Here is a 14,342-nt window from a genome sequence, read left to right as displayed (position 1 = left end):
GTCCTGCTGGCCACATGACCCGGAAGCTGTATGCCGGCTCCCTCGGCCAATAAAGTGAGATGAGCGCTGCAACCCCAGAGTCGGTCACGACTGGACCTAATGGTAAGGGGTCCCTTTACCTTTAGCCAGGCCAAGGATTTAACAGAGGGAGTAAGGCCAGGGCTATTGATCTACCTTGCTTGATGGGCAGGAGTTTTAGGTAGTGAAACGTGTCTCTCGTCAACTGCCACCTGATTCTTTTAACTCAGTGTTCCCCAACCTTGGGCCTCCATCTGTTTTTGGACTACAACTCCCATCATCCTTGACCACTGGTCTTGCTAGCGAGGGATGATGGGAGTTGTAGTCCAAAAACAGATGGAGGCCCAAGGTTGGGGAACACTGAGTTAAAAGAAGACGGCAAGGGCTGTACCTGAGACCTTCTGCACACCATGAAATGGGTGGCTTTGGTTCTTGGGTACCAAGGCAGAAGAGGCTTAGAATCCACAAGGCTCGCGAGAGAGGGGAAACGCACGAAGTCTGCAGCCGTACATGCCCCAGACAGGGGGGAAAGGATATATCTTCTGCTTCTCTTCGTTGTACAAGACGTCAACCAGCTGGATGACGTTCTTGTGCCGCAGCCGCCGAAGGAGCTGAATTTCCCTGAAAGGAAAAAGAGAAATATATATATATGCAGGTGACCAAAGCAACCTCCTCTTTGCAGAGGGTGTCAAGGGAGGAGCCTCCTTTCGCTTTAGGAATGAATTCTGTTCCTGTTGCTGCGTGGGGAGAGAATGGAGGCTCAGAGGCTATTCCTCTCTTTTAAATCAGAACCAGTGAAGCCGGTGAAGGTGCTGTGTGAGTGTCTGGAGGCGGTTGGAGGATGGATAGCGGCTAACGGGTTGAGGTTGAATCCTGACAAGACAGAAGTACTGTTTTGGGGGGACAGGGGGCGGGTGGGTGTGGGGGACTCCCTGGTCCTGAATGGGGTAACTGTGCCCCTGAAGGACCAGGAGCGCAGCCTGGGAGTCATTTTGGACTCACAGCTGTCCATGAAGGTGCAGGTTAATTCTGTGTCCAGGGCAGCTGTTTATCAGCTCCATCTGGTACACAGGCTGAGACCCTACCTGCCTGTGGACTGTCTTGCCAGAGTGGTGCATGCTCTAGTTATCTCCAGCTTGGACTACTGCAATGCGCTCTATGTGGTGCTACCTTTGAAGGTGACCCAGAAACTGCAGTTAATCCAGAATGCAGCAGCTAGACTGGGAACTGGGAGTGGCCACAGGGACCACATAACACCGGTCCTGAGAGATCTGCATTGGCTCCCAGTACGTTTCCAAGTACAATTCAAAGTGTTGGTGATGACCTTTAAAGCCCTAAACGGCCTCGGTCCTGTATACCTGAAGGAGCGTCTCCACCCCCATCATTCAGCCCAGACACTGAGGTCCAGCTCCGAGGGCCTTCTGGCGGTTCCCTCATTGCGAGAAGTGAGGTTACAGGGAAGCAGACAGAGGGCCTTCTCGGTGGTGGCACCCGCCCTGTGGAACGCCCTCCCACCAGATGTGAAGGAAATAAGCAGCTATCTTCTCTTTAAAAGACATCTGAAGGCAGCCCTGCTTAGGGAAGTTGTTAATGTTTGATGCTGTATTGTTTTTAACACTTGATTGGAAGCCGCCCAGAGTGGCTGGGGAAACTCAGCCAGATGGGCGGGGTATAAATAATAATTTATTATTATTATTATTATATTATTCCTTGTTGCAGGCACTGCTGCAGGTTGCTCTCTGAACCCACCCATCTCTAAGAACACCAGAAGAGCAGCATTCTGTAATCTCAACAAGATTATGGGAAACCCAGAAGCAGGATTCGAGCACAAGCGCACTCTCCCCTCCTGTGATTTCCAGCACTGGAACTCAGAAGCATTGCTTTCTCCGTTCGTGGAGGCAGAGAACAGCCATCGTGCCTAGTAGCCGCCGCTGATAGTCCTCTCTGCCTCCACATAGCACTCACCACTTGTGGGTCCATGCGTTTGGGGGATAAAGCACACATATGCAACCTAAGAGGGATGCGGGTGGCGCTGTGGGTTAAACCACAGAGCCTAGGGCTTGCCGATCAGGTCGGCGGCTCAAATCCCCATGATGACGGGGTGAGCTCCTGTTGTTCGGTCCCAGCTCCTGCCAACCTAGCAGTTCGAAAGCACCTCAAAGTGTAAGTAGATAAATAGGTACCGCTCTGGCGGGAAGGTAAACGGCGTTTCTGTGCGCTGCTCTGGTTTGCCAGAAGCGGCTTAGTCCTGCTGGCCGCATGACTTGGAAGCTGTACACCGGCTCCCTCGGCCAGTAAAGCGAGATGAGCGCCGCAACCCCAGAGTCGGCCACGACTTGACCTAATGGTCAGGGGTCCCTTAACCTTAAATGCAACGTAAGAATATCAGAAGGGCCTGCCAGATCAGGCCATTGGTCTATCAGGCATGTCCAACCCCCAAGAGACTGTGATCTACTCCCAGTATGAAAAAAAACTGGCAATGATCTAACCATTGGAGGGAGGAGGAGCGTGTGTGGGGTGGGTGGATTGCCCAGAGTTCTTCAGCTTTTATTTGTTAACTTTCAGTAAACTTTATTTAATCCCCCGATCCATAAGGGTCTCGCAATCTACCAGGACCAGCCGGGGATCTACTGGCTGAACAAGCCTGGTCTATGTAATCCATAAACACACAAGACGTAACCGGCTGTAAGTTTGAAAAAAATGATATATACTATTCATTGTATTGAATTGTAGATATCAACAGAAGTGGCTCATAAAGTTCAACGGAAAAAGTAGAAGACCCAGTGGATAAGTTCATTCTCTAATCAGTTTATGCATAAGGTCCATATATGTGAAAGTGTCTATTCCACCTGTCTGTTCATAGAGTCCGACAATCCACACGAAAGGTTGTTGTAGTTCCACAGAATGCTTTCACAGAGTCTAAGACAAGGATTTCCGGAATATTAGCCTTGTTTCGCCGTCTTGGGCTTCATCAGTAGTACAAACTCATATACGATATCACAGGACAGTGGATCTTATAGCATCGTAGGTAAAGGTAAAGGGATGCCTGACCATTAGGTCCAGTCGCGGACGACTCTGGGGTTGTGGCGCTCATCTCGCTTTACTGGCCGAGGGAGCCGGCATATAGCTTCCGGGTCATGTGGCCAGCAGGACTAAGCCGCTTCTGGCGAACCAGAGCAGTGCACGGAAACGCCGTTTACATTCCCGCCGAAGCAGTACCTATTTATCTACTTGCACTTTGATGTGCTTTCGAACTGCTAGGTTGGCAGGAGCAGGGACCGAGCAACGGGAGCTCACCCTCTTGTGGGGATTCGAACCGCCGACCTTCTGATCGGCAAGCCCTAGGCTCTGTGGTTTAACCCACAGCGCCACCCGCGTCCCTAGCTGCTACTAAACTTCCGGAAATCCTTGCTGCGAGCTTTATTGCTTGCAAGTTCTTCGCCGTGGCCTCGAGCTCCCCCTTCCTTGCAGGAATGGCATGTTGGGCGAATCCTGGCCAGCGCTGTCTTGTTGCAAGAGGCTTGCGCAAAGTGTTTTGCAAAGCACTTGCGAGGCTAAACCAGCGCCGCAAAGGGGCGCTTTGATTTCTAGAGAATCCGCCCCCCTCCCTCCCACCCTGCGCCCGGCCTTCCTCTGCGGTTCAGGCTGCCAGTTCTTGGCAACCTCTGTTGCTTCATTCTGACACTCAAAAGCTCAAAAACAGGAAGAGCGACTCAGCTCTGTGTCAAGCTTTGGGGGAAAGGGAACAGCTGATTGGCAGCAGGAAGGGAGAGAGAGAGAAAAGGCGATTCGTGAGGAGGCTCCAGCTGCCAAGCAGAGGATGCTGCGCTTGTACAAGGGGACAGACTGTTCCTTCCTGCGGTTTGGGGCCATGTCTGCCCACTACCTCACCCCTCGGAGCGAGGCCCTGTCCGCTTCCTGGCTCGCTCCCAAGGTAGATGTTGTGGACAGCTGCAGTATTCTGACAGTGCAAATTGCAGGACACCATATAAAGGAAGCGGTAGCTGCTCACTGCTGCCATCTCTGTGCAGCTGCAGCTTGGACAGACGTCTTGGGTTGAGCTGCTAGACCGGGGTAGGCAACCTAAGGCCTGGGGGCCGGATGCGGCCCAATCGCCTTCTCAATGTGACCCATGGACGGTCCGGGAATCCTCATGTTTTTACATGAGTAGAATGTGTCCTTTGATTTAAAAGGCACCTCTGGGTTATTTGTGGGGTCTGCCTGGTGTTTTTACATGACTAGAATGCGTCCTTTTACAGTGGTACCTCGGGTTAAATACTTAACTCGTTTCGGAGGTCCGTTCTTAACCTGAAACTGTTCTTAACCTGAAGCACCACTTTAGCTAATGGGGCCTCCTGCTGCTGCCAGAGCACGATTTCTGTTCTCATCCTGAAGCAAAGTTCTTAACCCGAGGTACTATTTCGGGGTTAGTGGAGTCTGTAACCTGAAGTGTATGTAACCCGAGGTACCACTGTTTTTAAAATGCATCTCTGGGTTATTTGTGGGTCATAGGAACATGTTCATTTTTCCCCCTTCAAAATATAGTCCGACCCACCACATGGTCTGAGGGACGGTGGACCGGCCCATGGCTGAAAAAGGCTGCTGACCCCTGTGCTAGCCCCTGCAGCTCAGGGGCCAGAACTATCCGGAACCAGGCAAAGCGCCACCGGCAGGAGGCAGACACACGCTGCAGGGAAAAAGTGGTGTCCGGGACAAGGGTGTCCCGGACAAGGTAACTTGTGCAAGCGAGCCAAGCCACACACACAAACATACCGGGGGAAATAACACACACAGCCCTGTTCAGGGAAGTTTTTAATATGTGACATTTTAGTGTATTTTTTATCTCTGTTGGAAGCCGCCCAGAGTGGCTGGGGAAACCCAGCCAGATGGGCGGGGTACAAATAATAAATTATTATTATTATTATTATTACACAGAGTCTGGGCTACATCCCTTTGGAGAAGAGCTGTAGCTTAGTGGCTTAGTGGCAGAGCAAAGGTTTCGAAGGATTGGAACTCTCCCAGGAACACCACCTGCTTTCCCAGAGTACAGTCGTACAGTGGTGCCTCGCAAGACGAAATTAATTCGTTCTGTGAGGCTCTTCGTTTAGCGGTTTTTTCGTCTTGCGAAGAAGCCCATTGACAGCTTAGCGGATTAGCGCTATTAGCGGCTTTTAGCGGATCAGCTGATAAGCGGCTTAGCGGCTTAGGAAAAGGGGGGGAAAGGGGGGGAAACCCCGCAGGAACTCGCAAGACATTTTCGTCTTGCGAAGCAAGCCCATAGGGAAATTCGTTTTGCGAAGCACCTCCAAAACAGAAAACCCTTTCGTCTAGCGGGTTTTCCGTCTTGCGAGGCGTTCGTCTTGCGGGGCACCACTGTACCGAACATTTCGGCTCCCGAATGCCGCAAACCTGGAAGTGAGTGTTTTGGTTTGCGAACGTGCTGTGGGACTCAAATGTCCGCCGCAGCTTCCGACTGGCTGCAGGAGCTTCCTGCAGCCAATCAGAAGCCACACCTTGGTTCCCGATCGTTTTTGAAGTCGAATGGACTTCCGGAACGGATTCTGTTCGACTTTTGAGGTACGGCTGTACTTCTTTGATGGGGCAGCTCTATAAATTAAGTCGGTAAATGAATAAATAAATTGTCTGAAATCTTTTCCTTGAAGCTTGAGTTTGTTTTTTTCTTCTGGATTGTTTCATTTGATGCTTGTATATGTTGTAAACCACTCTGAGATTCCCCCCCCCATTTTAAATTAAAAGTTGGTACAGAAATGAAATTAATAATAATAACGTCATTTAAAGAAAGGTTGGAAGATGCTATACAGATGGTACCATACACCGGTGAAATTGGCCAAAATGTATAGATTAAAGGATAAGAAATGCTGGAAATGTGGTGAGGTGGAGGGTGACCTCTACCATATGTGGTGGACATGTAAAAAGGCGAAAGGCTTTTGGGAATCAGTCTACAATGAGCTCAAAAAAATATTTAAATATACCTTTCCCAAAAGACCTGAAGTCTTTTTGCTGGGAATGATGGGTAAAGAAATCAAAAAAGAAGACAGGACGATATTTCTTTATGCCACCACGGCAGCAAGAATTATGTGGGCACAATACTGGAAAGTGGAAACCATTCCCAGCATAAATGATTGGCAGATTAAAATGGTAAACTATGCTGAACTTGATAGACTAACAGGCAGAATACGAGATCAAGATGAACAGAAATTCCAGAAAAATTGGAGTAAATATTGGAATTATATTGGAACAAATTCATAAAGTGAACTGGCGGGGTTAGAACAATTCTTTCAGCGAGTGAATTTAAGACTTAAAGATTAAAAATCAAGTACGTAACAGAGGAAAATATTTGATACTTACCAAAAGGGTGGAAGGGAGTCTAGGGCTCGGTTGAGCCCCAAACATTGTGGGGGTTTTTTGTTTTTGTTTTTTCCTTTTTTCTCTTTTTTCTTTTTTTCCTTTTGACGATTTCATTTTACTTTATTCTTTTTTATATATAGTTGGGAGAAAGGAAATGTTAGCCTATGTACCCATATTGTTATGACCTTTCGTGTATTTTTCCTTTTGATGTATATCTGTTTATGCAAAACTTTAATAAAAATGTATTTAAAAAAAAGAAAAGAAAGAAAGGCGCCTATTCTGATGTGGCGACCGTAACCCAGGTTTGAGGGGCCATTTGGTGGTTAGGCATACAGTGGTACCTCGGGTTACATACGCTTCAGGTTACAGACTCCGCTAACCCAGAAATAGTGCTTCAGGTTAAGAACTTTGCTTCAGGATATGAACAGAAATCGTGCTCCGGCGGCACAGTGGCAGCAGGAGGCCCCATTAGCTAAAGTTGTGCTTCAGGTTAAGAACAGTTTCAGGTTAAGTACGGACAAATTAAGTACTTAACCCGAGGTACCACTGTGTGTATGTGTGTGTGTATACATAAACATAAACACACACACACACACACACACACACCTGAGTTTCTAACTCTGGCTTTGTAGCCCAGGGAGAAGCACGCACAGCATCCAAAAATCACATCCCTTCTGAAACATCTGTAGAACTCCAGGTAAGTTAAGGCTGAGCCGAGGCTTCTCCGCGGACTGTCTACCTCCCAGACCCTTTTCCTTAGGACTTCCTCTCTGGGCCCAGCTTCAAAGCTCCGGCCAGCATTGCCCTAGCAACGAGTTCTTTAAAAGGACAAGAAGTCCGCCGACAGGTTCACGCAAGGATCTCCCCCTCTGTTTACCGTCACCATGACAAGGCAGGATGTCGGAATCTGGCCGGTAGCCAAAGGCAGCCAGATGGCGAAATCAGCAAGCGAAAAGGGCAGTGGGAGAGAGAGAGGAGGGGAAAAGAGAATAATAAACCTCCCCTGGCGTGATCGAGAAGCTTCTCCCAGAGAGCCAGAGAGGGACGTTTGTCCCCAGCCACTAATTCAGGTGTGCTGCTCTATTGAATGGCAGAGTACAGGAACTCAAAGCAGGTAACTCTTTTCACTTTGAGGGCCACATTTCCTCCCAGAGGCCGCAGAGTGGCAGTGGGAGGGGCCAGGGGCAAAAGTGGGCGGAGCAAGGTGATGTTTACCTTTGTACAGTAGGCTAGTTGCTACACACATGCCATCTGTCCAAGCAAGCAAGCAAGCAAGCAAGCGGCATGACTGAAGTTGAACGACTTATTTCCAGGCAAAACCACCCTAGGAGGGTGTGTAACAGGGCAGGGGGTGGCTGAAGCAGGGGGTCTCCCCTAGCCTGACCTGGAGAGGTCAGGGCTTGAATCTGGGACCATCAGAGGGTTGGACTAGGTGACCCTTGGGGTCTCTTCCAGCTCTACAATTCTATGATCTGTGTATGGCCAATTCCACTATGGTAAAAAGGTAAAGGGACCCGCAACCATTAGGTCCAGTTGTGGCCGACTCTAGGGCTGCAGCGCTCATCTCGCTTTACTGGTCGAGGGAGCCGGCGTACAGCTTCCGGGTCATGTGGCCAGCAGGAGTGATGGGCAGGGTACAAATAATTAATTGTTATTATTATTATTACTATCTAGCTATCTTTATAGAAGTGGGTGGCTAAGCAGAACGGGGAGGAGTCGAGGGGAGTGGGCGGAATGAAGCTTAGGGAACACGCGCAGGGAATTTTTCTTAATTGTTTTGATCTAGGCAGCAACAGTAGACAGTAATAATAATGCACTTTCTAATTTTAAATTGCCTTAACCTGTTTTTAATGTAATTGTGTTTTCATATTAAAGTTGTGTTTTGGTTATCGTAGCTTGCCCATTCTTTAAAAGGTATAGAAAGGAAGAAAGCAGTAGCAGCAGCAACAACATTCAACAACAACAACATCCAACAACAACAACATCCAATTTTCCCCAGGCTTGCCACATAGTTAAACAAACCTTAGTTCATTAATCATTTCATTTCATCCTGATTAATTCATTCCAACTGATTGACATTATTATTAATTATTATTATTATTATGCATATAGCAACAGCAGTAGGCATGTTGTTGCCATAAGTTAAAAAATGAATTGTTACGATTGGCTGTTTAATCTTTTTAAATTGTTTTTACTACTAAATTTATTACAATGTCTTGTGTTTGCCTTTCACCCAGGTTAAATTGGACATTTAAATTTTTAACCTTGTAGTTTTTCTTAGGACAGAATTTTTAATTGGTCGGTTAACGGTCCTGCCGGTGTGGTTTTGTGAAATTTTGTAAATGTTGTTTGTCTCTATTTATTTTTATTACTTCCCCAGTCGGGGATTGAAAACATCCACTGAAGCGTGGGCCATAAATATTGTACATAAATGAATGGAAATAAATAAAGTTAACCTGTTGATGGATTGTTTATTTGCTATTTTATTATTATTTATAGTTTGCTGTTTATCTATTTCATTCTACAATGGGTCGTTAAAGTGTTGTGCATACTGACAGAGAGATTAAAAAACAGTACCGATGAGTCTGCATAAATTAAGCATGGCTGGGTCCTTCTACCTGAATCCTTCTGCATTCCAGGCTGGTGTCCTGCCAACTGAACTATGATCCTCCAGAGACCTCTCAGTAGATCCCGTCCTACTTCCCATTACTAAAAGGTAAAGAGGTAAAGGGACCCCTGACCATTAGGTCCAGTTGTGGACGACTCTGGGGTTGCGGCGCTCATCTCGCTTTATTGGCCGAGGGAGCCGGCGTACAGCTTCCGGGTCATGTGGCCAGCAGGAGTGAGCCGCTTCTGGCGAACCAGAGCAGTGCACGGAAACGCCGTTTACCTTCTCACCGGAATGGTAGCTATTTATCTACTTGCACTTTGACGTGCTTTCGAACTGCTATGTTGGCAGGAGCAGGGACCGAGCAACGCGAGTTTCTCCCCAGTAGTATTGGGCCGGTATCCTCAAGAACAAGGGTGATTAACTTGGGTGCCCTCCAGATGTTCTGGGACTACAACTCCCAGTCAGTGGTTGGACATGATGGGAGTTGTATTCCAGCAGCTTCTGGAGGGCCAAAGAGTGCCTCTTCCCTTTGTGCAGTATCTGCTTCTGTAATTGGCCAGGCAGCATGAACCCTCTAGATTGGTTGTGCAGGTGTAAACTCCAGCAGACCTCCTCCTGCTTTGCTGGCTGTGGTTTCCTTCCTTTGCCCAGGTCCTTAGCTCCCAACAACTTAGGTAAAGGGACCCCTGACCATTAGGTCCAGTCGTGACCGACTCTGGGGTGGCGGCGCTCATCTCGCTTTATTGGCCGAGGGAGCCGGCGTACAGCTTCCGGGTCATGTGGCCATCAAGACTAAGCTGCTTCTGGCAAACCAGAGCAGCGCACAGAAACGCCGTTTACCTTCCCGCCGGAGCAGTACCTATTTATCTACTTGGCACTTTGACGTGCTTTCGAACTGCTAGGTTGGCAGGAGCAGGGACCGAGCAACGGGAGCTCACCCCGTCGTGGGGATTCGAACTGCCAACCTTCTGATCAGCAAGTCCTAGGCTCTGTAGTTTAGACCACAGCGCCACCCGCGTCCTATGTACTATGCTGCATCACTTAAAAAACAAAATCCTTGCGGGCCAGTTAAGGGCACCTATCCAGCAAATCTGTTGTTGTTCTTAAACCCAATCCATCTTGATCAACTGACTAAAACCAATATGGTAGGCCGTGCAAATGAGCCCACAGAAATTTCCACACCCCCGGGAGAATTTCCACACCCGTATATTATCTCATTACTGATAACCATCCTGCAAAACCACAGAACTGTAGAGTTAGATGGGACCACAAGAGTCATCTAGTTCGGCCTCCTGCCACGCAGGAAACTTCTGCCCCATGTGGGGCTCGAACCCACAACCTTGAAATTAAGAGTCTTGTGCTCTACCGGACTGAGCTATCCCAGGAACGATGGGGGTGGGTGGGAATCCTTTCCAGACTGCAAAAGTTTCCTTAACAGCTGCCTGGAGGAGAACTTGTTCGCCTTGGGAGAGCCATTAAGGCTGGGCCACTGCAAAAACACACACACACACACACACACACACAATGAAGTCATACGTCCACATTCCCAAGAGCTCCCTGGCAAGCAGGACTGTTAAACCACTCTGGAAATTGTAGCTCGGTGAGGTGGATAGGGGTCTGCTAACAGCGCTCAGCATCTTTAACAAACCACAGCTCCCAGGATTGTTTAAAGCGACAAGACACTGTTCTAAATGCACAGTGTAAAAGGGGGCCTAGGACAGAAACAGAATACCATATGGCAATGGCCCCCAAAACAGGAATTTTGCACTGCTGTGCTTTATGCTTTCGCACGTAACGGCTATTTGCACACAGCTTAAGACATTAAATATATATATATATGAAGCACTTTAGAAAAATGCTCAAACGTAAACAAACAAGCCACTCCCTCTCTCCGAATACTCTGGGACACCCAAGGAAGCTGAACAGACAAAAGTACACCGTATATTTCGCTCTATAAGACGCACCAGACCACAAGACGCACCTAGTTTTTGGAGGAGGAAAACAGGACGGGGGAAAATGCTGAATCTCAGGAGCCAGAACAGCAAGAGGGATCGCTGTGCAGTGAAAGCAGCGATCCCTCTTGCTGATCTGGCTTCTGGGATAGCTGCGCAGCCTGCATTCGCTCCTTAAGACGCACACACATTTCCCCTTACTTTTTAGGAGGGAAAAAGTGAGTCTTATAGAGCAAAAAATACGGTAACTCCTCCCTCACAGAGCACATGGTCCAATGATGACATTCCCATGAGAGGCAGTGAGGGCCAATGACTCTGAAGGCTTTAAATGGAGATGAGACCAATTCGAAGGAGGAAGCTGCTGTGAATTGCGCAGGAACATTGTGCTTTTGCGCTCTGGTCCTGCTTGTGAGGTTGCACAGGCTACTGTGAGAACAGGATGCTAGATCAGATGCTAGCTCCACCCCCCTGGCCTGATCCAGCAGCTGGACCATAGCTGTCAACTTTCAGATTTGAAAATAAGGGATCAGCAGCCTCACCTGTCCCAGGGACAGTCTTCGGGATAGCAGAGGGAAACGGCGCTGGAATAAGGGAATTTCCCGCAAAAAAAGGGAAGGCTGACAGCTATGAGCCAGACCCTTTCAATGTTCTTAACTGCTAACATCCAGTACCGAGATGAAGGTCTACCAGGCTTGTGTGTTGAGCACGCTGCTTTATGGAAGTGAGTCACGGGCAACTTACACCCACCAGGAAAGATGCCTCAAGGCCTTCCGCATGTGCTGTGTCAGGAAGATTTGGGGTATCTTATGGTGACAGCAGTCACGAAATTAAAAGGCGCCTGCTTCTTGGGAGAAAAGTGATGACAAACCTAGACAGCATCTTAAAAAGCAGAGACACCACCTTGCTGACAAAGGTTCTTATTGTTAAAGCTCTGGTTTCCCCAGTAGTGATGTATGGAAGGGAGAGCTGGACCATCAAGAAGGCTGATCGCTGAAGAATGGATGCTTTTGAATTCTGGTGCTGGAGGAGACTCTTGAGAGTCCCATGGACTGCAAGAAGATGAAACCTCTCCATTCTTAAGGAAATCAGCCCTGAGTGCTCACGGGAAGGACAGATCGTGAAGCTGAGGCTCCAAGACTTTGGCCACCTCAGGAGAAGAGAAGACTCCCTGGAAAAGACCCTGATGTTGGGAAAGATGGAAGGCACAAGGAGAAGGGGATGATGGAGGACGAGATGGTGGGACAGTGTTCTGGAAGCTACGAAAATGAGTTTGACCAAACTGCGGGAGGCAGTGGAAGACAGGAGTGCCTGGCGTGCTCTGGTCCAGGGGGTCACCAAGAGGCGGACACGACCAAGCAACAACAACATGTCAGGACAGAATTCCACCCAAAGATGTGTTCTCATGAGCCCACATTCCCCATACGTTCTCACTCCTGTCTCAGCGATGTCACGTCCACAGAATGGAAGATGGCAGGATCCCCCAAGGACATGCTCTATGCTATGGGGAGCTGACTTCCGGCCCCAGGCCCACTGGCAGACATCTGCAAACGTGGCAATGCCAACCTTGCCGTGGAGGAACCCCTTGCAGAAGACCACAGTGCCTGGAGACAGGAGTCCGTTTGTACATCCACAGCGGTGGCCAGAGGAGGAATGACCCCCGGGAAGAGCGCAGAGAGAAGAAACGCCCTTCTGCAGCTGCAGCAGCACAACCGGACCCCTTTGTCTGCCCCGGCTGCAACAAAACATTCCTATCCGGCATCAGTTTCTAAAGCCACAGGAGGCGCTGCAACCTTCCAACAGCTTGGCGAACTCCTCCATTGTCTCCCGAGGCAGACGGATGCCAACGACCGTATTTTTCGCTCTATAGGACGCACTTTTCCCCCTCCAAAAATGAAGGGGGGAAGTGTGTGCGTCCTATGGAGCAAATGCAGGCTTTCGAAGAAGCCTGGAGAGCGAGGGGGGTCAGTATGCACCGACCCCTCTCGCTCTCCAGGCTTCAAGAACTATCCGCAAGCCTGCGGAGCCCGGCGGGAACTCCTGCCAGGCTCCGAAGGCTTGCGGATAGCAGCCTGCAGCCCGAAGCTGTTCTAGCTTTGGGATGGCTGTGCAAAGCCTCCGCAGGGCGGCGGGGTGAAGGCACCCCGTCGCCCTGCGGAGGCTTGAAAGGCTGTCCACAAAGCCAAAACAGCGAGACGGGGCACTGCACAGCCCTCCGTCTCGCTGTTCTAGCTTCTGGATGGCTGCGCAAAGCCTCCGTGGAGGCTTGAAAGGCTGTCCCCGAAGCTGCGCTCCAAAGGCTTCAGGGATCTTTGAGGTTGGCGGTGGGGGAAAGCAGCGCTTCCCCCCACCGCCAGCCCCACAAGCTTGGGGGGCAACGGCAAGGCTGCACGCAGCCTTTGCGCTGTTCCCCGACCTGCTGTTCAACGCACCTTGTTTTTGAGGGGGAGAACAAGAAAAAAAATTTTTCCCCCTGTTCTTCCCCCTCCTATGGTCCGGTGCGTCCTATAGAGCGAAAAATACAGTAATTCCAGTGCTGCCTTCAAGCTGGTCTTGGCCAAGTTTGACTGGGGTGGACGCGAGCAGGGGAAAGAGAAGGGGAACGGAAAGAACGAAAGCCTGCCCTACACTGAGCTGCAAAGCCCGACCTCAAAGGAACTAGGATGTCCAGGAAGAGCTTCTCGCGACAGAGCAAAGGCCACAGCTGTTGCTTACAGCGCCGCAAGATGGGCCGCAACAGATGCAGGGGCCTAAACTTAGCAAGGGACTCTCATCAGTTCTTCCACCTTCACTGGGAACTCTGCATTCTGCTTACAGGGGTAGAAGGCACGCTGCCCTCCAGGTCATCTCAGACACCAACTCCCATCAGCCCCTGGAGCCAGCTGGGTCAAAGGTCAGGGGTGATGGGAGTTTTCGTTCAACAAGCTTCGGAAGGCACAGCCACTCCGGCTACCCGCGGCTTAACCCCTGTCAAGAAAGGGCATGGACTTGCTTGTCTGCATTTTCCTAAAGCTTTTTTGTTTTCATTTCTTTGCATTGAGAAGCTTTTCCAGTTAGATGACAAGCACTGGCTCCCGGTGGAGTATAGGATCAGGTTTAAGGTGCTGGTTTTAACCTTCAAAGCCCTATACGGCGTAGGACAGTCGTACCTACGGGACCGCCTCTCCTGGTGTGTCCCACAGAGGAACTTCAAACAAAAACATCTTGAAGGTCTCAGGCCACAGAGAGGTTAGGCTGGCCTCAACCAGAGCCAGGGCTTTTTCGGCTGTGGCTCCGATCTGGTGGAATGCTCTGCCACAAGAGACCAGGGCCCTGCGGGACTTGACATCTTTCCGCAGGGCCTGCAAGACAGAGCTGTTCCACCAGGCCTTTGGGCAGGGAACAGCCTGACTCCC

At 49.6% G+C, this 14,342-nt stretch overlaps 1 protein-coding gene across 2 annotated transcripts in view; it reads right to left on the bottom strand.

Annotated features, from left to right (window-relative positions):
* Positions 1-14,342, bottom strand: part of STK11 (serine/threonine kinase 11) — a 64,626-nt gene that overhangs the window by 39,522 nt on the left and 10,762 nt on the right. For both annotated transcript variants that reach the window (XM_081846305.1, XM_081846306.1), the window contains exon 2: positions 556-639. In XM_081846305.1, the coding sequence (XP_081702431.1) occupies positions 556-639 (84 nt within the window). The remainder of the gene's footprint in view (positions 1-555; positions 640-14,342) is intronic.

Source organism: Podarcis erhardii, assembly GCF_964252035.2.
Source record: "Podarcis erhardii genome assembly, chromosome: 18".
Classification (NCBI taxonomy): domain Eukaryota; kingdom Metazoa; phylum Chordata; class Lepidosauria; order Squamata; family Lacertidae; genus Podarcis; species Podarcis erhardii.
The sequence above is the reverse complement of the archived record's forward strand: the minus strand, read 5'-3'. Positions and strand labels throughout refer to the sequence as shown.